The following is a 25325-nucleotide window of genomic DNA, read 5'->3' as shown; positions in this document are numbered from 1 at the left end:
CAGCGTCCCTTGGGAGGCAGTCCTGAAGGGCAAAGGAGTCCAGGAAGGCTGGATGTTATTAAAGAAGGAAGTCTCAAAGGCGCAGGAGCAGGCCGTCCCCATGTGCCGTAAGTTGAGCGGGTGGGGGAGAAGAGTGGCTTGGCTGAATAGGGAGCTTTGGCTGGAACTCAAGAAAAAAAGGAGAGCTTACTGCCTTTGGAAGAAGGGGCAGGTGACTCAGGAGGACTACAAGGATTATTGAGGTTATGCAGGGAAAAGATTAGGAAGGAGAAGGCCCAGCTGGAACTTAAACTGGCCGCTGCTGTTAAAGATAACAAAAAATGTTTTTATAAATACATCAGTGACAAAAGGAGGGCCAGGGAGAATCTCCCTCCTTTGTTGGATGTGGAAGGTAACCTTGCCACGAAAGATGAGGAGAAGGCTGAGGTACTTAATGCTTTCTTTGTCTCAGGCTTTAACAGTCAGACTGGTCACCCTTGGGGTTGTCAGGCCCCTGTGCTGGGGTATGCAGCATGAAGTCCCAGTTGTTGAAGAGGTGGCAGTCACCGACCTGTTCCTTCACTGGGTGTTCACAAGTCCATGGGGCTGGATGGGATCCACCCAAGGATACTGAGGGAGCTGGCAGAGGAGCTCGCCAAGCCACTCTCCGTCGTTTATCAGCAGTCCTGGTCAACTGGGGTGGTCCCAGATGACTGGAAACTAGCGAATGTGACGCCCCTCTACAAGAAGGGTCAGAAGGAGGATCTGGGGAACTACAGGCCTGTCAGCCTGACCTTGGTGCCGGGAGAGGTCATGGAGCAGATCATCTTGAATACCATTACGCAGCCCATGCGGGACACCCAGGGGATCGGGCTCAGCCAGCATGGGTTTATGAAAGGGAGGTCCTGCCTCAGTAACCTGGTCTCCTTCTATGGTAAGGTGACCCGCTTAGTGGATGAGGGGAAGGCTGTGGACATTGTCTACTTGGACTTTAGTAAGGCCTTTGACATTGTCTCCCACAGCATTCTCCTGGAGAAGCTGGCTGCTCACGGCTTGGACAAGTGCACTCTGTGCTGGGTTAAAAACTGGCTGGACGGCCGAGCCCAGAGAGTGGTGGTGAATGGAGTCAAATCTGGTTGGCGGCCAGTCATGAGTGGTGTCCCCCAGGGCTCAGTGTTGGGGCTGGTCCTGTTCAATATCTTCATTGATGATCTGGATGAGGGGATCAAGTGCACCCTCAGTAAGTTTGCAGATGACACCAAGTTGGGTGGAAGTGTTGATCTGCTCAAGGGTAGGAATGCTCTGCAGAGGGACCTGGACAGGCTGGGTCAATGGGCAGGGGCCAATTGTATGAGATTCAACAAGGCCAAGTGCCGGGTCTTGCACTTGGTCACAACAACCCCATGCAACGCTACAGGCTTGGGGAGGAGTGGCTGGAGAGCTGCCTGGCAGAAAAGGACCTGGGGGTGTTGGTTGACAGCCACCTGAACATGAGCTGGCAGTGTGCCCAGGTGGCCTAGAAGGCCAATGGCATCCTGGCTTGTATCAGGAATAGTGTGGCCAGCAGGAGCAGGGCAGTGATCGTCCCCCTGTGCTCAGCACTGGTGAGGCCGCGCCTCAAAATTTGTGTTCCATTTTGGGCCTCTCAGTAGAAGAAAACATCGAGTTGCTGGAGCATGTCCAGAGAAGGGCAACAAAGCTGGAGAAGGGTCTAGAGAGCAAGTCTTATGAGGAGCAGCTGAGGGAACTGGGGTTGTTTAGCCTGGAGAAGAGGAGGCTGAGGGGAGACCTTATCGCTCTCTACAACTACCTGAAAGGAGGTTGTAGTGAGGTGGGTGTTGGTCTCTTCTCCCAGGTCACTAGCGATAGAACAAGAGGAAACGGCTTCAAGCTGCATCAGGGGAGGTTTAGATTGGATGTTAGGAAAAAGTTCATTACTGAAAGAGTGGTCAGGCATTGGAACAGGCTGCCCAGGGAGGTGGTGGAGTCACCATCCCTGGAGATATTTAAAAGAAGGGTAGATGTGGTGCTTGAGGATATGGTTTAGTGGTGGACCTGGCAGTGTTAGGTTAGCGGTTGGACTTGATGATCTTAAGGGTCTTTTCCAACCTTAACGATTTTATGAATTTATGAATATTTATTTACCTTTGGAAGAACATTTTCTGGTGATCTAAAATAAAGGGTGGGATTTAGAGGTAGATCCTTCAGCAGTACTGGACTGCCACTGAATTTCATGGGTGAGAGCTTTCTCTGACTAATGAAAGATAAGCAAAGAAGTTGTCAAATTTATAATGTAAAAATTCTCATGTTTCTGTTAAATGCAGAAAGACTGCCACTACATTTTTGGAGCTGCTCATTTACCCCTCATTTAGGGCTATATAATATCTGTGTGAGCTCGGAGTATTACATGTAAAAAGTCTCCTTCACATTTGTATTCTAAATGCCTAAGATATTTTTGTTTAATAATTCACTGAGGAGTTAGATGAACTTTTTTTTTCTTCTGCCTCTCCCAGTAGATTTGAGGGTGTGTTCCCAGTGGCCTGAAATCTTTAAATTCTTCATTTGCATAGCTTGGTGTAGCAACAGCAAGATCACTCTTGATGCCATTCTTGATATGAAGTATTTAAAACTTTACCAAGCCAACCAGGCAAGCCAACAGTTAAAACAGATTTTAAAGTGCTCTGGTGCTTTAGATAAAATGCTCCATTTTATGAAGTATTTCAGGAAATTCATGTCAAGTTTGGGACACAAAACATGAGGACCATTTAACAATAATGCAGCAGAAACAATGCATAGTCATGAATACTTGTAGCGGGCATAAATTAAACATCGTGTCCTTTGCTAGCTTCATTAGTATAGTCCCCAGAGTTTTGTCAAGATTGTTTTGAACTGCATTACACCAAAGCATCCAAGACATTAAGGGTTTTTTCCTTGACTGTAGGACAATACATTCGGGCTGTGAATGCTCATTGCTCTAAGCAATGCTTTTTTACAATGTTCACAACCACAACAGCATATGAAAAGTCTTAGCACTTAATCTTGTAGCTTTATGGAAGAATTCACAAACTGATCATGATGGTAAAATGATCATTATAGTCTGACATATTCAGAATTTTCATGTAACTCTTAAGATAAAAATAGCCTTTATTTAGCAACCAAATCTCTTTACAAATTACAGAAATTACAGGCCTGTTGAGTACTGTGAAAAAGCTGAAATTCTGAATGCTTGGATTTACACTTCAGTCAAGTTTCAGTTTTGTCAAAGGTGCTTAGTTACATGGAACTGTCATCAGTTGTGGAAAATGCTGACTTTTTTGAGGGTTTTTAGAATCACAGACTGATTAGGAACCTGTGACTGGTTACGATCAAGCGATTATGCCCTTGAAGCCTTTTATAAAGTCTGTTTTTCTCATGTGTCTCAACAGACACTAGGTCAGACTTCCTGCTTGTATCATATGCATCATTTTTTTTGCTATCTTGTATATTTACCGAAAGAGTCTTGAACAGTTGTAAGAGTCAAAGGAACCTTTGATCTTAGGCAGAGGAAGCATGCTTGGCACAGACTGAATGCCCAATAAATACGGGACTTTCTGCATCACTATCGTAAAAGCTTTATTTTTCATAATATAATTGCTTCTTTGTGGCTGCTTAGGGATTTCAGCTAGACTTGCTGCTGTCAGCAGCGTACTACTGAGCAGCATTGTCACCCGAGAGAAATTGTACCCGCCCCCCCCAGTGAGCACCTAACACTTGGGCAGGATCCAAGGGATGATTATGAGAGCCTTTGGCATTTAGTACAGCAGCTAATAGGTGGTTACATTATCTTCTGAAGGCATGAGCTTTAATTCGCTGGGTAACAGGCAGGAAGGAAATGGTAAGTGTCATCTTCTGTTGCTCAGCTCTTAGCTGTAAGTGATGATGCCTAAAGTATTTGGTTTCTTCTTGTAGCATTTGTATGCGCAATCCTTTGCAAAGTGCAATGTGCAAAAAGTCAGGGAGAAAAAAATTGTGGGTATTTTAGCTTAAAAGAATGCTCTTGAGTGAAATTTCCCATTTTTTTTCCTTTTTTACAAAGGAGAGAAAATGCAGCTGTTTGGAAGGTAGTGTTTGGGATTAGCAATCTTGATCATCCATCAGGCTTCATGCAGACCCGACTAGTGAAGACCATTATCCTCCATCCGCGCTACAACAGAGCGGTCGTAGACTATGATATCAGCATTGTGGAACTAGACAAGGATATCAACGAGACAAGCTACGTAAGACCTGTCTGTTTGCCCAGCAAGGACCAGTTGGCCAAGCCGGATACCTACTGCTACATCACAGGCTGGGGACACATGGGCAACAAAAGTAAGATGAGTATTTCTGGGATTCTTGGAAAAACATGCTAACCTTCTTCTGAGTTAACCAAATGAGTGATCCCATTACAAAGCCTTATCCATTTATACTGTTACTGGATCTTACTAAATATGAGAGAACTGTAACTACGCGTGAAGGGATCTAGCTGTGACTAGACCGTAGCTTTTTCAAATCAGCAGCCTGCATTTATGCTCCTTAATCCTTATTTAGAGACATGGCTTGATTTTAAAAACTGTTGAGGATCTAGAAACTCCTATCAAGAAAGTCACCTGAATTGGTTATAACTTTGCTGGTCTAGCTTGCATTCAGAACTGTATTGAGAAGGTATCAGCTCATCAGCGGGGAAGGCAACATTTTTAGTTCACTGAAAGCACTGGCATACAGGCTGCATGAATATTTTCTTGAGGATTCAATGCTCTGTGTCACACTTTGACTTGTGACATAATTTATCCCATCCAGGCATAATCACAAGTGTTGTTTTTGTCTCTCTGAACAGACCACTAGTGTGTTTTCTTGTTCTGTGGCCACTGCAATCGTTGGGTCCCATGACAAGAACAGTGGTGTTATGTAAAATCTTTGTTTAGACAAAACAATTCTGCATGCATCATATGCAAATTATCCTGGCCCCACCCGTTAACGCTCTAGCCATTGTGTTTCGCCCTTCACTAGTGTAGCAATTACTAGGGAAGGCTGTCGGTCTGTACACTTGAGAAGGAAACTGTCCTTTTGGAATTGCCTCAGGTGGGACGTCACCTCTAGTGGCCAGGTCAGACGTGGCAAAAATTAAATGGCACCTGTGAGCGATCGGCTGTTTACTAGCTGCGCTACCCATCTAAAAATATCTTTCATGTAAAGGCAGGAACCACCTCCCCAACCCCCAAAATGCTTTTGCACCACTGGTAAGTGTGGAAAAAGGTTCTTTGCTGTCCAATGTGGTTTCAGCATTGCTTTTAAAGATTTTATGTTACGAAGCGTCAGAACCCATCATGGCTACACAGCATTTAGTCCTTCATGCCCTAGGTTGAACAACTGTCCTTAAAATTTGAGCTTGGTCAGCTGTTTACACTAGGAAGAAGTCCTTTATTGGCTCCTGAATGGGCTAATTTCAATAACCTTTGAATGCTGATTCCCTGGTACACTCTCTAAGTCAGATTTACCCAAACATACCTCAAACTGCCTGTGACTATACCAAGCTTTACCATGAGAGACACCAAGAAACTGGGAGATCTTGCCATGGAACAATGAGTCAAACCTCTCCTCCACCTCCCTCACGTTACTGTTTTCCAGCCAATACTGCCCCCACCTTAAAAGCCCCGTACTGTGTCAGGTAAAGGTGCTCCCCCCCCCCCCCCCCCAGTCTGTCAGTGCGAAGGCAGGATAAGCAGCAAGCGTCACACCAGTCCCCACGGGACTAGGCCTCCTCCAGAATGCACCATGTACGCTCCTGGCTCAGAAGCGCGACAGGCGCGAAGCCTGAATGGCAGCAGTGCAAACCACCACCTGCTTTCACCTTAGCTTTGTGCTAAAGGCGGGGTTCTTCTCTCCTTATGTTTAGTATCTATATAAAAGGTAATATTTATAATCTATCTTAATGGAAATACCATATCTCGAAGTGCCATCATAACTATCTGTGCGTGCATGTGTAGTTTAATGCTTAATTCTGTTTTCCAGTGCCTTTCAAGCTTCAAGAAGGAGAGGTTCGCATCATTTCCTTAGAACAATGCCAGTCATACTTTGACATGAAAACCATCACCAGCAGGATGCTGTGCGCGGGCTACGAGTCTGGCACTGTGGACTCTTGCATGGTAGGCTTCTCTCTGAGGAGGAACTCACAGCTAGGCTTGCTTTTAGAAATCGAAGTGCTAAGCTGTTTATTAGGTAGAGCATACTTCATCTACTACAGGAATTACAAGTTATTTATGTATTTTAACCCAACTTTTATTATTATTATTATTGGTATAATCAATCAACTTCAGTTTATGGTAATGAACTGCTGCTTGAAGATGCTAAGGTTTATCTGTGTTAGTTAACTATCTGACTTTTCTAAACTTGTATGAGCTTTCTGCAGCTAATTTTTTGTACAAATATATCAGGGAATAACTACCAGTAACGCTGTGTGCTGCTAAGCAGTTCAGCAGAGCAGCCGATTTTTACAGCTGAGCTATTACAGGCGAGTCGCTGCAGGAACTGAGACACAGCTTGAACCATATGACTGGTGGCCACACGTAGCCCCTGCAGACTGGTTTTTTTCTTTCACGTTGCAGGGTGACAGTGGAGGACCGCTGGTGTGTGAGCAACCTGCAGGGCGCTGGACTTTGTTTGGTTTAACATCTTGGGGCTCTGTCTGCTTTTCCAAGGTTTTGGGACCTGGAGTTTACAGTAATGTGTCACATTTTATTGAGTGGATTGAAAGACAAATATACATCCACACCTTTCTGCTAAACTAACTCCAGATGGTAAGAATTGTGCTGACAGACAAAAGAAAAAAGGAATCAGCACATCAACACCGAAGATTTCACAGTCCAAAAACTCTATGAAAAGGAGTTTCAAGCTCTATCTATTCTTCTTGTGGAGCTACAGAATATGCAGTGTATGTTAACGGTAAACCCTCTGCGGTGAATATACTTTGGGGTAGAATTAATAATCCTTTTGACTTTTCTTTTAACTGTGTTGTGCTGATATTCCACGCACAGCAAAAGGCTTAAAAGAAAAGAATCAGCCACTTTCTGCCTTTCAGCTATTCAAACTAAGCAGTAGCACAGACTAGAAAAACCTTTTTAGATAATCTATTTTAATACTAGTCAATTAGTAGCACATGCATTTTCTCTCACTTATTGTCATGAGGCGCAAACTTGATGCAGTCAGGTGGCACTGACAGGACGTATATTCACAAGGGCAATGCCAGGCATGGCTGCACCTCACACTGGAGGGTGTGGGGGAGAGTGACGAAGGTGGTACATCTGTGTGGCACAGAGCACATTGAAGCACACGTGCAGGTCTCCAGAGGTGTGTAGCCGTGTGCTGCTGGTGTGCCTGAGCCAACACTTTCTGTCCCTCAGGGTGGCTAATGTGCATGGACACAGCCCCGTGCCATCCAGACGCCACAGCTGCTGTTCCCAGAGCCAGCCTGGGTCTCCCTAGGGGCGGCTAGACTCCTAGCTACCACTTGAGGCACCCGAGACCAAAATGTACTTGTTCACACTCCTTAGATGGTTTCTACCGCTTAATTTTCTGAAGCTTCCAATGTCCTAATCTGTCCAGGAAACACCCATGTCTTGACAGCGCTACACAGATTAGCACATTTACCAAACCTACGTCCCACTGGCTTTTTTCCCCGTTTTGTGTGATGTGTTCAGCCTATAAAGTGTGCATTGACCATCTCCAGCCTACTACAGCGTCAGTGACGTTGAACATCTGGTGAGATATGGAAAATGCAGATTTAAAGTGCAAAAGATGCAGTGTGACTAACCAGCTGCTGTAGGTGATGCCCTACACAGCTCACAGCTTTTGGGAGGCGTCAGGAACCTGAGGATTACAGGATGAATTTCACTGGAGAACAATGCATTTAAAACTTGCACAGTTTTCAGTGCTGTGCCTGGTCCGCTGTGAACCCAGCCTAAGGCATAGAATTACCCTCTCTGCTACCTCTGGCATGCCCCCATGACAACATGGCAGGGCCTTGTCAATACCATGACTGCCATATGTGGAAACATGCATTAGGAGCTAACAAACAGACATTTCAGGTACTATTAATCATGTTACAACTAATCTACATAGAGCTGAATCTTGCTTTAGTGAAAGTTTACCTCTTATTTCCATAGCTGCTTCTTTAACATGCCTAACGTTAGACATACTAGACAGCACTCTAGACAGCATTATTAATAAATAGTCAGTATTCATGTTACAGAGTCTGAAACTCAAGTGACTGTTGTATCACTGTTTCACGCCCAGAAAGAAAATCCCTCTAGGCTTTGCTAAGCTTGAGTTTGTTGGTTTTTGGTTTGTTTTTTTTTTTTTTTAACCGATTAAGGATTTTTACTATAACATATAAACACGCTTCTTTTCCCAGCTATAAATGGGAGAAAGCAGCTGCGACCGTGTTTTTCCAGTACAAGTAGATTACAGATGCAGCAGGTTATTGATGGCCTTGCCTCAGGGATATGGAAGCTGGAGCTCTCCATCCCCCCACTTCAGCTTTTCTCTGGGCCAGGAGCTCTGCAGCTGTAGGACAGCAAAGTCCCAGAGCTGGTTACCGGGGTAGGCGGCCCAGGGGCTGTCGGAGCCAGCCCGCCCCGCCGCCTGTCTGACGTGTGTGCTGACAGGCAGGTGTCAGCGAGGCCGGTGTTCCAAGAGGTGCTGTTGTGAAACGAACAGCCCAGCGTGACGTCTCTCCACCAGATGAAGTGGTTAGCAGTGTTGAGTTTTGTAAAGCACTGAGTGCATATAATCACTTCATGTAGATATCAGCACTACCAAATGATAACAGGTAAGGCCACATTTTCAGTAACTGGGTTTGGCCCGCCACCAGTTTCTGAGCAGTCCCTCCCAGGAAATGAGGGAGAGGCCTGCTTAAACACATGGTCCAGTCCCTCCTGTATGGGATCCGTCTAAAGAAATTAGAGGCTGAGGCCGCATCCCAGATGGCTTTAGGAGGGAGCAGTTGGGTCTTTTCCTTCCCCACAACTGTGTCTGACACAACATTCCGTGTAAAGAGGAAATTTGTAATTTTATAAATGTATTTTTATACTGCTTTTTTTATGTGTGCACATGAAATAGGCAAACATACTCCTCCTTCCACTGTACAAGCCCTTCCCTGTGTGCTGACATAACAGCTATGATCACAATTACGCTGTTTCTCTTACAAGTGTACCCTCACTGTAAGGTAACAATTGTTGGTTTTACTTCTACCACAGCTGTAGCTCCAAATGGAAGCAATGTCACACAGTCAAGTGGATGCGTTTCTTTCTAGCTGTACTAATAAAAATTTACAGTCCTTTTCCAAGTAACTTCTGTGTTGAAAATGTGTTTTAATCTTTAGAGAGACTCAGTGACAATATGGAGGTGTGACGCTATAACTTTAGCAATAATGCCTAAAAATAACCTTAAAAGGTATTTGCGTACCCTTATCTAGCTTTTTTAGGCAGCCCTGACAGCCCTATTGGTGCTACAACACTTGCGGCGGTTCTGGCACTACCATCACTGTACAACTTTCAGTTTCTTCTGCATGTATGCTTCCAATATAGAACGCTACCAGCTGCCAACAACTACTCTTGATTGAAAAACCTGAAAAACTAAAGCTGCCATCAAATTTCTATGAACACATTTTGGTCTATGGCTTTCCTTGGGAATATTATTAGTTTGAAATAACCGTCCCCTTTTAACTGGTACACAGCATTTCAACAACATGTACGTGTGCTGAAATCAAAATAATAAGCATGCAGAAACTTAAAATAGTTAAAATTTGCCTTTTCACTGCAGTCAACAATAAGGTATCCAGTACCATGAGGACAAGAGTACCACAACCAGAATAAAACAGGAGCAAATAATATAAAAACCATACTGAAATTCAGCTATGAGAATATTCTTAACACGGTCACCTTCAGAACTTGCCCGTCAGCCTCCGCAGGGAGGAAGGGCTGGCCTGACCAGAGGCAGGGCCGGCAGGAGCGGCGGGTGCTCTGCAGCCAGCAGGGCTGAGGGGAAATACACAGCTGGGGTTAAACATTCAGCTCAAACTGCGCCCCAGGTACACACCAAAGCTCACTGTGCTGCGAAAATGCTCAGTAAAGGCTGTGGCTGACTGCCAGCTGCAAATGTTTAGCACAGGTACGGCTGCTGTGAGAAAAATAATTTTTAAAAAGCTTTTTTTTTCCTGTAAATGAAATATTGCACATCAAAAAGTGAGTTAAAGCTGCTCTAGGTGTAGCTCCAAAGTTCGGGGAGTTGAAGGTGCTTGTTTTGGTTTATTTTAAACTGACAATTGAAAGTGTGAATGCTGTGCCTTCCTTCGTGCCATCTGGAAGGCACCTGTGAGATGATCTGAAAAACCTTGTTTTCAAAACGGAAAAGTCAGGTCATGCTGTGCCTAAGTGCAGAAGGAAGCAGGGGATCATGACGTCTCCAGTGCTAAAAAAAATAAAGGAAACATTCAACTGTTGAGAAGCAAAGGAGAGCGATTCACTCGCACCCTTCATTTGGCACCACTTTAGATATGGCCGATCAGCATTTTGAAGCTTTTATTAAAGACTCACTACCCTCATCTCCCCTTCAGTAAAAAACAGCAAGTCATCACAGCAGACAGCCCTTAGATATTTCTGTTTGTCCACAACAACAACAAAAAAGAAAAACATCGGGTTTTACAAAGTCCTGTAAAAGAACACAACCTATAGTGGGCAATTTTAAGCAACGCGCGCTGTCAGTGAAACAACATACCGAGAAAAAAAATTAAAATGTGTGTGTGTGTGATTTTGTACCGCTTCCAGTGGTACAGAAGTACTTACACTCTCAGCACAGAGGAACTTCTTTTAAAAGGACCTAAAGCTCCAAGGCAACCCACAGGGCCTGGCACTTCTGAAACCCAGATGAAATCATCCTTCCTCCAGTTTCAAAATCCACCCTGAAAGCCTCACCACACCAGGCAGTGAGTAGTGGGGTGACTAGGCTTGTAAAAAGCCTTGTGGTAGCAATTTAAGTGTCCCAGAGGCATCACGCAGCTGGCCCCAGGTCTAACAGGTGACTGCCGCTCACATTTCTTCATGTAGTTTTGATGGCTCACAGTCACAGAGGGTTTTGGAAGATCTTAGCCTGAATATGTACAGCTTTTGTATGATACACAGGTAAACTCCTGCAACTAGATGATCAGCTACCTGCCAAATCCGCTGGTAGGTTCTGCCCCTGCAGCAGGGGCAACAAGAGGGCAGGTTGCAGGCCAGCGTTGTCCTCCAAACTGCTTTTTAACAGTGACAGGGAGAGAGCTGGGCCCAGCACCCCCTCAGGTCACTGCAAGTCCCAGAGCTCCTCCATGAGACCTCAACGTACCTCAGTCATAAGAGTCACAGACTTGTAGAACCATAGAACAGAATGATCTGTTCTCCATGGCCAAAGTGAAGAGAGGCCATAGATTCAGGTTGCAGAAGAAACATTCAGGTGAGACAATGGAAACAAACCCAATATTTGACTTTGAGGGCAGGAAAGCACTGGCTTGGCCTGCTCCTCTGGAGCTCTTTACAACAGGAGAACACCTGCTAGGCGTGGTACAGATAGAGCTGAGCCTGCTTTGGGGCTGTGGAGCAGAGCAGATGACTTCGCTGAGTCCCGGCAAGCCTGTTCCTGTATGATTCTGCCCTTGTAGCAGCTCATCTCCCTGCGCAACCTGCTGGCTGCTTTGCATCTCCTTCTTGGACACCTCGCAGCCACACCTGTGGCTTGCAGAGAAAGCTGAGATGTTTCACTCGAGACACCTGGAGTCCACTCATGGCAAAGTGCCCCCTGCAGCAAGAAGGATGCTACAGGCAAACATCTGAAAATTGTAACTGCTACCAGCACGCTCGATGTGGTCTCTTAGAATTTGAATGTCTACCATCACTTCAAAGGTCCCCACTAATCTTATGTTAGAACTTAAAAATATTTTGTCATATGTTGAACCAAATTAAAAAAAATACATTTGCAGAAATGGCTGTCATCACTGGCTCCTTCCACTGTTTTTCTTCTGCAGGCTAAACAAAAAGAACATTTTTCTCCTCACTAACACTAGGGATGGAGTCAGCCCTAATTACATCCTACCTTTTGAAAACAGAACTGTTTTAAACTTTTGGTAACATGTGGTGACCTGCATTTGAATGAACTTAGCATGCCCTCAATATCTGCCCGGCATAGCAGCAGCTGTCTCGGACCTCACAGCGTTTGTTTAAATTCTTTCAGGGATCTTAAAAGATGTGGAATATGTAATGTTGATCATTGACATGGAAAGCTCATGGTTCAATTAAAAAGCAGGGCCCTTGCTCCAACACGGTGCCTAAAAATAAACACACAAATCTTGGCAATTTGAAAGCAGAAAGTTTTAGAAAGAAACAGAACCAAAAAATGGGCTCAATACTAATAATTCATTAGCAGCTACAGTTTGAGGAAACTGTTTATTTCAACAGGTGCTAGTGGACACAAACAATATCCTAAGTTCCTCCATAAATTGGCCATGTAGCTTTTTGGGGAGGGAAGTAAAAAGGAGGCAGTAGTTTAGGCATCCTGGAATCCAAAGGGAGCCACGTGCACCTCAGCCAGCGTTTGTGCAACGCGCACAGCAGTGGGACACTGGCAGAGGCAGAACGTCTCCAAGATAGATGACCAACAGAGCTCAAATGTGGGACATGTGATGGGTTATACCTTCTTCTGAGCCGCCTTTAGAGATACTTAAGCTGTTTGTTATAAAAGTCTGGAGGAATGTAAAAACACCTGAGAGTGAAGAAGAGTAATGCCATCAGCTGGAAGCTGCTATTTATAGGAGAAGACCTGAGGACAGGCCAGAGCTACCCACTGCCACTGGCCGACAATTTTGGAGTGCAGGCATGAGGCAGAGCTCAGAGAAAAGTCAGGCAGCCAACATCTGAGCTGGGTGAGGAAGAAAAGAAGTCCAGGCAGTGGCAAATGACATGAAACAGCACATGGAGACAAAAAGGAGGGGATGTAGCAGGAGGATGAATTATCATGGAGAACAAAAGGCTGCACTAGGATTTGCTCTTTTTGTGGAAGAGGAAGGTGAGGGAGACACGTGACACCAATGTCTCACCTGGGCCGCTCTTCTGATGGTAAAAATTGTGTTTGGCCAGCACTGGGGCAGCCCAGGCAACACCTGGTAAACAAACTGGACCACAATGGTTAGAACAATCACTGTATACACGTACAGGAGGAGTCTCGCAACAAGCCAGCCAGTAACGCTACATCCCAGCCTTTCTGCTTACTTCACACTTCAGCAAGTGGTGAATCCCAGAGGACGCTAGGATTTTAGGTAGCAGTGCAAGGGAGTGGGTTGGCTTACCTGAACTGGATCCTGCAGTGTCCTGTCCATAACACCTCACGGTATTACGCAGGGTTGCATACAGGAAATACGCTGTATGCAAAGTCTACTGTGTGAAAAAATATAAAAACCAACGCAGATCTTGAACATCTTAATAAATTATTGAAAAGCTTTATAAACAAAAAAGCTTTTAAGGAAATGTGTGCATCATCTACATTGGCTGAAGAAAACAAAACCACAACGTAGCATTAAATCAACAGATATTACTCTTGAGTTTTAAGTTTTAAACAGTTATCATTCTAATTTTCTAAGATACATTAAAGCATCTTCTTCACACAAAACAGAATTCAAACCTGCTTTGTGTGCTAGAGAAACAGCACTGCTGCCCTCTTCAGAAGCACACACAGGGACTTTGGCACATGAGTTATTACCGCCAAATGTGGCTGAATTTGTTTCCTCTGATGGATTCAGAAATAGGGTCTTTTCAGAGTTCAAGCCATTTGTATTCCCAGACTCATCCTGAATGTCTGGTAAGAAGGCAGTGTCCTCTACTAACCCATCCCTTGAACAGGCTTGAAAAGGTGGTTTAGATGTTGGCAAAACACTGGCAATGCTTTCTTCCTCTGATACAGCACCTGTGGCTGAGCTGGAAGACCCAGAAGTAGCCTGGAACTCCACTCTACAGTTTACAACGCAGTCATCTTTCCATCTCTTAATTGCTTCCCTCTGCTCCTCAGGGGTCAGTCTGTCAAGTTGCTTGGCTCTCAACACCGGAGACGGAAACAATGTTCCTTGGAGAACTCTCAGCACATATCTACAAAATAAACACAGTTGCAAATAAGCCATTTAGAAGCAGACTCAAAACTGTCTCCCGCAAGACTAAAGGAAACCAAACACCATTCGAGTAACCCTGAGGCTGCAGCAGCCTCTGAAACAGTTTTTGCAGATGCCGTTTTGTGAACATAAACTCTAAGGCCAGCAACTGCATCAGAACGTGTTTGAAAACTGGCGTTTTCAAACATGGATACTGACCTCAGGTGCTTCCATTTCTCTGTCCTGAACGTGGCTCTCCTACAGACTAGTTACTGCAGCAACGTGGGCTTGCAGCTCCAGTGAAGGGCCGGGGTCCTGACTAATCTGAGAGTGGAGCATTCTGCGCATAGTGTCAGGCCCCAGAAAAAAGGCATCAAAATCAGTGTGCAGTTTAGAGTTTCCCTAGTACTTCAGAGCAGATATAAGGAGTTAAGAGCTATAGTGGAAAAAATCAGGCCTAGAAAAAATTCATGCTTCCAACTGAGAAGCGGTTTATCACTGCTGTTTTGCACTGATAATATAGCACTAATACAGCCCTGGAAAGCTGGGAAGAGTAGGCAGAGCATCGTTCTAAAATTCTTAACTTTTGCAGGAGCCAGAGAATTCACCAGAAGCAAGAATGAACATGAAAGCAAAGGCCAAAGAAACAAAGCATCACATGCAGTAAGAGGAATACGGAGTACAAGTGATGTTCCAGAATTAAACTCTAGGAATAATTTGTATTAGAACTGGCTTAACTGGCAACTTAGGCCAGACAGAAGTTTTGATCATAGATTTTTGCAGTGAATTTTCAGTCAACAGGGCATCCAACATCTGTCCCTCTCTAGAACTGCTCCTTAAAAACCCCAGTCTCTCTCCCTCAGGCTAGAAGGTGTAAAGCACCCTTCAGCTTCACAGTCCCTGCTGAGTGGCGTCTTTTCAGCACCTTACAAAGGATTACATCAGAAATAAGCAAGAAAAAAAGCATATGTGTGACAGAGGAGGTTCCATAATAGGCACTTCTGCTTCAGATCACTGAAGTAGAAAAGCTTGAATTAGCCACAACAGCTACAAATCTCCTGAGGTATTGGCACCAGGAGAGTGTAAATGACTCAAAGAATTTCACTGGTAAGTCTAAATACTTTGTATTTAATTTGCCATGAAAAAAACCCTCTTCTTCAAAACTGAACACTGGAAGCAGTCACCACCCTAAAGCATTCCCCTGCCTAGGCTCTCTACAGCCCTACCAAAAGGTCCTAGAACAGCACTTATCTGTTTATTGGTCAGGTAAGGGAGATTGGCTGTGTGTGAAACAAAAGTCTCTACTCTCACCACCTGAAGCCAAGCTGAGAGCAGGGATGGGGAGGGAAGAGCATAAATGTTTCTTGCACCTCACAGTTTGTCCTTCTGCTGAATTGAAGCGTGAACCAAAGTTATCAGTCATGGTCTCTGGTGAGTGTGGCAAAACCCTGCCTGACATGCTTAAGACACATACGGGGACTTCTTCAAAGGGGGCTCTGGTCCTTAGTGGCTATTGCAGGCACCTACAGCCACAGCTCTGCCAGCTTTCCTGCTGGTGGCACTGACAACTCATGCAGCCTGTACTGCAGCACTTGATCCAGAAAGTGTGCTCAGAACTGTGCCTAACGATATAATATAATGTCAGGTGAGGAGGACATGGCAGTTGTTTTCCCCAACACTTCCCTCAGTATGTCTGTGCAATTCAGTTTCAGGTCCCACTCTTTCTGAAATGATGTGAGAGGGAAAAAAAGAGAAAGAACAGAGAAGAATGAATAAATTAGCACCGGAGGCACTTCACTAATAGGCTGCAGACTTGAGTTCATGTTCAGCTAGTGAAAGGCAGATGGCTGAGGCTACTAAACAGAGCTAGACCAAGAGTCTGATGAAGTCTCTTTCACTGGTTTTCATACACTTTGTTTTCCTCTGTTGGCTCACTCAGGGGTCCCCCTGCTCGGCATGCTCGTGTCTGGGACCTCCACCCAGCACTCCTGCAGTTCCAGGGTGAATGAGTTACTGAACTCGGAGTTATGACTTCAGTGAGGCAAAATACTTAGGCACAATAAAAATATAACTCAGGACCCCTTGTGAAGCTACTCAGCATGTTTCCACCCCACAAAGCAGCCTGCACATGCGTTCTTCATTCTAAATGTTCTTATATATATTCACAACATAAATTTCAAACAGCAAATGGTTTCACAAATAAGCACAGACTAAACACAGTACTTCTATGTATAGTACATGTTCAACTTTGATCACTAATTTAACTAATTTGTATATAAACTCTGTGGTTATAGAGATTATTGTTTTTTCCCTCCAAAGATGATATTTAATATAATACAAATGACAAAGGAAATTTTTTTATTTACTTTGAGAATATGTCACTAAAGAGCTGTCCTCACACGGCTTAGCCTGGCAGAGTTATGAAATTTTCTTTGCATTGGGGATGGTAGGGGGGAAGACCTCTAGCCAGAGAGATTTATAGCATCACTGACTGAAAGAAAACTGATTTTGTTAACAACAGCAATCTGCAATTATAAAGCAGAAACACACCTGGGCAGCAGAGCAACACAAGTAGTCAGGAGGCAAACTAAGTAAAACACTGGGTCTGTCATGTGCTTCTCCATGATCCAATAAGGATTTGATGGTGGGTTGTGGGTTTTGCAGGTTGCCCCAAAAGCCAGAGCGAAGACGAAGTAAAACAGGATGCTGCCAACTATAACTACGGTATGTATCCAAGTCTGCAATTCAGAAAAGGAAAGAAATCAGATTTAAGCTGTGAACAGAAAGACCTGCAACACCTGAATGTGTGTGCACGCGCGTGCGTGAACATGCTTGCGCTCTTCCTCCAAGGGCAGCTGCTTAATGTAACAGAGGATAGATCTGTTCAGATAATACTCCTAATTTTACACAAAACATTCCAGGAAGAATGCAGCCTTCTTCCTACAGTTCACAGGTAACCCAGCTGGTTAATTTTTTTTATCCTACTAAATGCATAGCTTTTGATTCTTCTCTGAAAGACCTTTTTTTGTGCCATTTGCCTTAGATGACCATCTTATTTACTGGCAGCAGGGAAAGCCTTCTCAGGCAAATGGAGGCGAGATCTTCACAGGACACCACCCATATATATCTTGCTTGAAACAGTGATTAACTGTTCTACATTGAAGTTTTTTGTAATTTTATACCTAAACGGCTATAATAGTTACTATGGAAACTACACCGTCATTGGTCTGACAGCTTGCCGACATTCAAAAATGCCAAATAAAATCCATTTCAGTAATGTTTTCCTGTTCAGAGTGTGGATACACTCATGCTACCCATATATTCTCAGGAAATAAATTTTTATCACTGCTGCCATGCTCCCAAAAGAACAATGAAAAGACTGAAGCACAAGTTGAAATTTCATTGATTATGAAAAAGCCTAAAAAATACTTTTCAAAAAAAAGGATAGAGGAAAAAATAAAACCCATTAATCTGTGTCCTTCTACTGTAAATATTATTGTATTTTCTTTAAAAGTGTGCAAAATAGCCAAGTATTACCCTTCTAAATGCTGTAAATTCATCCAAGCTAATGCAGATGTTTTAGCTTGCACAGACTTAATTAAAAACTGGAATAGCATTTCTGTAGCATATCGGTTCTCTAGTTCTGGCACTGAAATATAACTCTGAATTCTTTATCCTGGCCACAGAGCAGATCATCCGTTCCAGGCATTCAAAATCAACAGTTCACATTGTGGTCTTTTTGATGCAAGCTCTGGGAACTAATGAAGGTTCAGGAGATCCCTGGTTGGTTTTACCATTTGCAAAACTAAACTGACATCCCCAAAACCACCATACACTGACGAGGCAGGATCCTTTCACTAGTTACATACAAATAACTCTGAGGCCAAATTTAGTTAATTTTAGTCATCCCAGTAATTCTATTGGCTCCAATGACAGGTGCATTAGGAGAGCTCACATGGTCATATAAACAAAATATTTACGTTTTGGCCCTTTTATACTTACTCTGTTTTGTATATGAAGCTCTTTCTTCCGCTTAATTCTAATGAAAGCTGTATGCACATACACCGTTAGGAATATAATCTTTTGGAAACAAAGTACTCACCACAGACTTGCACTCAATGAGAAGGTGAAACAGTATTATGAAGAGTGCTGCTGTATTTACAGGGTTTCCAAAAGAAAAAATGTCTATGTCTGAGCCGTAGTAAGTCTGTAAAGGAAGACAGCAGTCACCGTAACGTATTCTTTATGTACAGTCCTAATGCACAACATGGCACGGACAGTTTCAATACCATCCATATTTGCACACACAGAGTTCAGCTCAGTTCCAGTGATGATCTGTTAGTACACATTCATATATGAGGAAGTAAAATCAAACACTTCATTTTATTCTCTAATTTGCCTGGGTTTTTAGTATGTCAAAACATATAAATTATTTCATATCCAGCACTTACAAAGTAAGGCACAAAAAAGCAAACGAGACTTTGGTAAAACGCATCCAGCAAGGTTATCCAAAAAGCGGAAGGCAAGTAAGCCTGTAAGAGAGAAAGACAATGGCGTTGGAACAAATTGAACAAATTGCTGCATTGTTCATTAGCATTAATTTGGATTTGGGGAAAGATTTTTTCAGAAGTAATCCCAGTTAGTTTCCCAATGAAGAGGCATCTTTTGTGCTGCAGTAATAAGAATAAAGAGCTCACTCTACCCGTGGCTAACTGTTCGTATTTAAACGAGCAGCCAGATCTGGGAACCCTGATCTTATAGCTGGTCCTGCCAGAACAGACTTACCAGCGTTACCTAACTGAGTACTGCTACAGAAGGGAGAGGACTAGGGGACGGTGAATTGCCCTAGCAGCCTACCATCACTGAATGCCAAGTCCCACTTTCTTCTATCTCCACCCCCTGTGCTTCTGCCTCTTAATTGGTGCTGGCTGACTCCTCTGTGCAGATGGACTCCCCTGTGAGCTATCTTAACTCAATAGAATGTGAGAAATCAATTCAATTTTCTGCTGGAATAATGCATTGCTGTTTCAGTGAGTTAAATCAGCTCTTGGAAGGACAGCTCTTTTAAATCAGCTCTTTCTGACAGGACAACTGAGCCGGCACAAGGAAAGTAGTTTAACTACGTGGGTGGAAACAGGGAATGGGAAGAAAACAAAGGAGAAGAGAAGGAACAAGCCTTCCTCACTCAGTGGCACAAACTGCTACGACAGCTCAACCCTTACAAAACCACAGCTGCATGTGCCCTGGCTCAGATATATCACCGTCCTTCGGGCACTAAACTGAGACACACAGGTGAGCAGTTTAGTCACCCACAGCTTCCTCTACAGTTAGTGGAGAGAGATGGGTTTCTCCACAAAGCCACTTGGCCCTTTCAAGAACTGAACTGCTCTCTAGAGGTAGTGTGGGAAACTCATCTCCTCCTTTGCCTGTCAGGGACGTGCTTTAAATTACTGAAGACGAATCCAAGTTACTGTCCATTTTTATAGCTGGTACAGAGCTGTGCGCTTGTGATGTCATGGCGCAATACTGTGATCTTTTAAAGTATGTCTCTTTCTTCTGTACTGCACTTAATTCAAGGCAATTATTTCAATGTGCTTACATGCAAGAAAGAAAATATATACTATGTAACAACTCGAACCACAGAGCAAGGCAATGCTGTGCTGGAAAAAAGAGAAAAACTGATAAAAGTTAAGGGGAAAAAAAAAAACAAGGGAAGGAGAAAAAACTATTGTGTAATGCAGTAATTCTGATTATGTTGCCTTAAAACCTTCATCTCAGCTCAGATCACCATACCTATCCTGAAGATCGAAACAAAGGGACAAATCCTAAGGCCTTGTAACATTTATTTAGTCAAAACTCTCTGTGCCTGACAAAGCACAGACCTGCTCCAGCCAGTCTACAGAGGCTCGGATTGGTACCAAAACAGTACTTAGGTTTGCAAAACTATGGTAAATCAAGCAACATAAAATATTTACGGGTATGTAAAAAGAAATGTACAAGTCCACAAACAAACAAAAAACTGTCCCCTCACCGTATATCCTTCCTTCCCTTCTAAACCAGACCTAGACTTCTGCCAGGTTATACAGATGAGACTGCACAATTACTACACAACATGTTGTAGCTCATTTTTTTAATACTGTTTTTTAAAATAGAATATAATGGAAGAGAACAGAATAGAATAGATCGTTTCAGTTGGAAGGGACCTACAACGATCATCTAGTCCAACTATCTGATCACTTCAGGGTTGACCAAAAGTTAAAGCCTATTATTAAAGGCATTGCCCAAATGCCTCTCAAAACTGACAGGCTTGGGGCATCAGCCACCTCTCTGGGAAGCCTGTTCCAGTATCTGACCACCTTCTCAGTGAAGAAATGCTTCGTAATGTCCAGTCTGTTATTGGAAGGCTATGATCATAAAGAAAATGGTGAGTTTTAGGTGAATCATATGCTCAATTTTTCCTCTCTTTGGGCTACTAGCATATATTCTGTCTCAGGCTCAGTACGTCACTGCCTTCCATTGTTATAATAAAAATACTATTTTAATGACATTAAATTAAAAAAAAAGTTAAACTCATGCTAGAATTCATGCTAAGCAAAGCAGAAACCAGGAAAAAGCTTACTGATTTATATAATTTTCATTTAGAAACTAACCCCTGCTCCCTGCGGTCTTCTGTGCTAAATGTTTGGACAGAATTTACTTATAGAGCAGATACGATGTACAGCATTTTCAGATGGGAGAAAAGTGCAACCAGCAAATTCCAGACCATACCCATAAAGGCAGAAGAACCCTGAATAACAGAACTTTATTGAGGATTATTTGAAATTAATCTGCTCTGGTTCTTATTCATTCCTCATTTGGCAATTGAGACCCTTATGTGACAGTGAAAAAACAGTTTTTGTGCCCCCAGATGCTCAAAAGAAACCCATTTTAAGGAAGTATGTTGACAGCCAAGGCAGTGAATGAAGTGAATGTGCTGGTAATGAAGTTTATCTAGTACATTGCTTCACCTGAAGTCCTTAATTTCTCTTATCACCCAAATATCTGGTAAGATTGGGTGTATGGCTGAAAAGAGCCTACAAAAAACTTCTGAAAAAACAGCTTTTATATTTGTGCACAGGCCTAAATGTTTTTCTAATAGAGACAGTGGTTTTAAACTTCCCATTTGCCTGATGTGAACCATGAAGGAAAGAAAGACAGAAATGGCTCAAACGCTGACCACTTCAATTTGCTTCAGGCCAAGCATTGTTTAACCTACCACAGATTTCTGGCTCATCATGTACAGCTGTGGGAGCTGCATAAGTATCTCCGCAGACACATCTTTGTCCAAGACACCATAAATGATGGGTGGCACTGACGTAAAAAGGAGATTGAAAAGAATCAAGATCCAATAGTCAGTCATTGATGTGCCTGAAAACCCACAGAAGAACTGGTACCAGAACAGGAGGTTCACGTAGGCCTGAAAAGTCAAAGATGACATGACAAAATGTTACCCATAGACAAGTGTTTTAAAAGTCAGTAGGAAAACAGGCAGATCTTGGGTCTGGTTACAGTAATCTGTGGAAAATTAAGTATAAATGCTGTGGAGTTCATGCCAATTCCACTTTGAAATTATGTTTGACTAGCACACAGCTTTACATCTCAAAATTGGACACAACTTGTTTAAATAGTCATGCTGCCATCACATTAGTAATGCCTGTTACCCACTGTTTAATCAAATCAGACAATGGCTTTGAGCGGGAAATTCAGTCCAAGGAATGAGAGTCTCTGGTTTCTGTAGACATAAATGGGAAATTGAGTTGTTTGACATATGCTTTTTGTGTCTTTTTGAACCCATTCACAATAGAAACTGAAAAAGAACATAAAGCCCCACTAAACACTTCAGCACTCTCAAACAGGTGAATTGTGATTTCCCTGGGATGGGACAGCTACCTACCACATTCTTGTAGAAGAAGTAAAGCACCATGTTGGTAAGTCTGGTATAACACCAGTGACCATGGACAAGCAGCAGCTTCCTGAGGTGTCTAAACTGAGAGATTGCAAAGTCACTTGCCATCACGGCCTGCAACGCACATGAAAGAAAGGATAAGTTATATCCAAACTGTTAAAGATAAGCCTCAGGTACTGCCAAGTGAGCAACTTACCTACTGTTGGAAATCCTTACTTTTTAAATTTTTTTGTTTTTATATATAGTGCTTACGGTCTTACCCTCACTCACATCTGAGCCCCTCCACACAACATTTTACACTAACACACACAGCTCAGCCCAACATAACATAGGCAGGAACATGGCTGCCTTTATTATTACTGCACAGCTGCACATAAATCACTGATGCTTAGGCTGCCTGTTTCCTGGCAGGACATGAGTAATAGGGAGTTCGGTGACAGGCAGCAAGCTCTGTTGTTTGGAGCTTGAACCCCTGCAGCACACAGCTTCTGAGCGTTCCTGCAAGAGTGCTGAGGCCTGGCTGTGAGCTCAGGCTGCAAACTCTTGCCCGTGTACGGTAATGGACTGTGGAGCCACTGGGCCTCCAGGGTAAACTCTGAACCGATTTAGAATGGAATCTGATGTCATTGGCAGCTGTCTTTGTATACACTACCTGCATGCCTTCTTGGCCCAATATTCCCACACCAGTGTCAGCCACCTGGATCATACTGACATCATTGGCGCCATCACCTACAGAGAAAAGAGAAAAAAAATCAAAACTAACCTCTCTTATTTGGAATGCAACCTGGAGGCAGCTTTGCTGGCTATCACATCACCATGGGGGTGGCAGGAAAAGACAAATATACAAGTACACCAGAAATTTCAGAGAAAAACAATTTTATGGCCAACAGTGCAGCCTATGGAAAACCCTACAGAAAGCAGGGTGAGTAAGCGGAAGGCCTGACTGAACCGAGCTATATTCTCCAAATGGATATTAGCTGTTCCTTTTGTCAGAATTTAATTGGTACGCTGGAACAGAAAATATGGGTGTTTTAAATCACAGCCACTCGTCTCCCCTCTCCCTCCCTATTTTGGGGGGTTGTGATGGAGAACAAGGAAAATCCCCTTACTTGCTCATTTGGACACATTACATAACACTGTGCCTGACTGCTGCTGTTCTTGTTGCTTTAGATTACCATAACTAAGTTTATGGACTAAATTTGCTAGTTCAGAAGACTAATATCATCTTACGCCACAAACAACTATGACTCAAAGGATTATCTTCCTTGTAAAGTAAATTTTGTGACAGACATTAACAAAAACACAGGAGAGAAGAAACTGGCTTCTAATTCTCTTCAGAGGAAAGAAGATAACCACTGGACTCACCTACAGCTAATGTCATTGCCTTCAGCTTATTTCGCACCAGTCTGACCAGGACACTCTTCTGCAGTGGTGTGGCTCGGCAGCAGACTACAGCCCTACATTTTTCTGTGAGTTCCAAAAAAATACTCTGCAGGCTGTCATGAAGGACATGCTCTAAAGTCCTTCCATCAATAACCAGGCCTGCACTGAACCCTCGAGCTTGGGTGGAGGGACTTGTAGAGACATTCCCAAGCCTCTGACTGGGTTTTTCTTTGGCAAAAGTATTCTTCTGGATGCCTTCTAAAATTTTGCTCATCACCAAGGCACAGGCATCCTAATTAAAGACAAAAGAAAGGCAACTTATTAAATACTGTTTGTGTTCCGGCTTTCTTTTCAATTTATAACATACATATGGAGAAAGGGTCAAATGCAGCCCTTGTGTAGCACTTAACTTGAATCCAGAAGGGCTCAGACATGAGGCTGAACAACCCTTTGAAATCACAAAGGATGCAGTCTGTTGTTAATAAAAGGGCCTGTGATTTAACTTTGCTTAAGTACATTTGCTTGGGTATTGTACTAAGAGAAGGGAAAAAACCAAACCAAATCAGAAAATATTCATAGACTAGCAGAAAAAAACAGCCGTTAAGGATTCTGTAATATAAATACAGCTTGGATAGAGGACTTCTGCTCTCTACATTTCTTTTGTCTGCCATGCAAAGCCAAAAGTGCATTTCAAATCAGATTACAGGTAAGCTGCAATGAATTACAGAACTGGCCTTGTGGAATTTTCTACCTTGCCAGAATCAATATAAGATGCCCAAAAGATTCTTGATAACAATATATGTAATGTGCGTGCTATATAGAAGACGATACATATTCTTACATCTTCTCATTATTTTACTTTGAAATTCAACAGTATCAAATCCTGCCTATTTTTTATTTCAAAGTCCAGTTAGAGGGAGGATGAGCACTTCCGCAAAAGGGGCTTATTTCTTACTGTAGGTAAGACACTCGTAGGAAAAAAAGGAAGAGAAAAGTGTTCGTGAAAAATCAAACCCCAGGCTTTCCTCAAACACAACTGGACTAAAAATCCTTTCTTTTTCACTTTATTTTCCCCACAGTTACCACTTGCCACACAATCTTTTATGGCAGATACAAATTGAATTTCTAAAGTAACATATAAGCAGAGAAAAAATTTAAAACTAAAGGTCTTAGAAAAATCCTCCAGTCCTTTACAGAAGTCTCAGAATTCATATCTCTGCTCTGAGGACAGACGTTTCGTACATCGGCTTTACAAGTTACAGTTAGAAATTTCTCTCTAAACAAACCCAAAATTTATAAAAATCAAGATGTGAAAACCAGCTGGTTATAAGCATCCACAAGAGGACAGAATGATTAATTAGAATTAAACTTGCCACCCAACACAGCAGCACTTTTAACCACTACCACATGACTCAATTACTGGGTGGTGGGCGGAAGGTGACTTTTCCTCTGATAAAACTGTTGGCAGATTAGTCTTCTTGAATAGCGCGCAACGTACTTTAATGAGACAGTTCTTTGTACAATTATGCAAGACAAGCAGGGCTGAGCGAACATATTACACAAAGCAGCACAAAACTTAATTCAATAGAATTTGCATGACAATAATTCTTACATTGCTAATATGCTATAACTCACAGCCGTTTGAAATCTCTAATAACACATGAGGCATGTCAACTCTCTAACCTACCACAAAGAGAAATTAAACAGTCTATTCAATTAAAATAATTATTCATAATTTAGGAACTGTATATAAAGAAACAGATGTTACATACAAAGGATTTCATATTTTACCCGCAAGGAAGCAAATCATCAGTTTTCCAGTATTTTCATTTTCCAAGA

At 42.9% G+C, this 25325-nt stretch overlaps 2 protein-coding genes across 5 annotated transcripts in view; one reads left to right on the top strand and one right to left on the bottom strand.

Moving 5' to 3' along the window:
- CORIN (corin, serine peptidase) overlaps window positions 1-9328 on the top strand; it is a 164348-nt gene extending 155020 nt beyond the window's left edge. The window contains exons 20-22 of one of the 2 annotated variants that reach the window (XM_064449377.1): window positions 4055-4326; window positions 6007-6140; window positions 6600-9328. In XM_064449377.1, the coding sequence (XP_064305447.1) occupies window positions 4055-4326; window positions 6007-6140; window positions 6600-6782 (589 nt within the window). In that variant the 3' untranslated portion in view covers window positions 6783-9328. Of the gene's footprint in view, window positions 1-4054; window positions 4327-6006 lie in introns of both variants that reach the window. The other variant, XM_064449376.1, reaches the window with a different exon arrangement.
- Window positions 9329-13487: 4159 nt separating this feature from the next.
- The window catches only part of ATP10D (ATPase phospholipid transporting 10D (putative)), a 52781-nt gene continuing 40943 nt past the window's right edge, over window positions 13488-25325 (bottom strand). For 2 of the 3 annotated variants that reach the window (XM_064449374.1, XM_064449375.1), the window contains 8 exons: window positions 23469-23778; window positions 22756-22832; window positions 22092-22217; window positions 21414-21614; window positions 18610-18690; window positions 18261-18365; window positions 16709-16896; window positions 13488-14159 (listed from right to left, as the gene is read on the bottom strand). In XM_064449374.1, the coding sequence (XP_064305444.1) occupies window positions 13640-14159; window positions 16709-16896; window positions 18261-18365; window positions 18610-18690; window positions 21414-21614; window positions 22092-22217; window positions 22756-22832; window positions 23469-23778 (1608 nt within the window). In that variant the 3' untranslated portion in view covers window positions 13488-13639. Of the gene's footprint in view, window positions 14160-16708; window positions 16897-18260; window positions 18366-18609; window positions 18691-21413; window positions 21615-22091; window positions 22218-22755; window positions 22833-23468; window positions 23779-25325 lie in introns of those variants that run through there. The other variant, XR_010372616.1, reaches the window with a different exon arrangement.

Source organism: Phalacrocorax carbo, chromosome 4 (assembly GCF_963921805.1).
Source record: "Phalacrocorax carbo chromosome 4, bPhaCar2.1, whole genome shotgun sequence".
Lineage (NCBI taxonomy): Eukaryota > Metazoa > Chordata > Aves > Suliformes > Phalacrocoracidae > Phalacrocorax > Phalacrocorax carbo.
The sequence above is the reverse complement of the archived record's forward strand: the minus strand, read 5'-3'. Positions and strand labels throughout refer to the sequence as shown.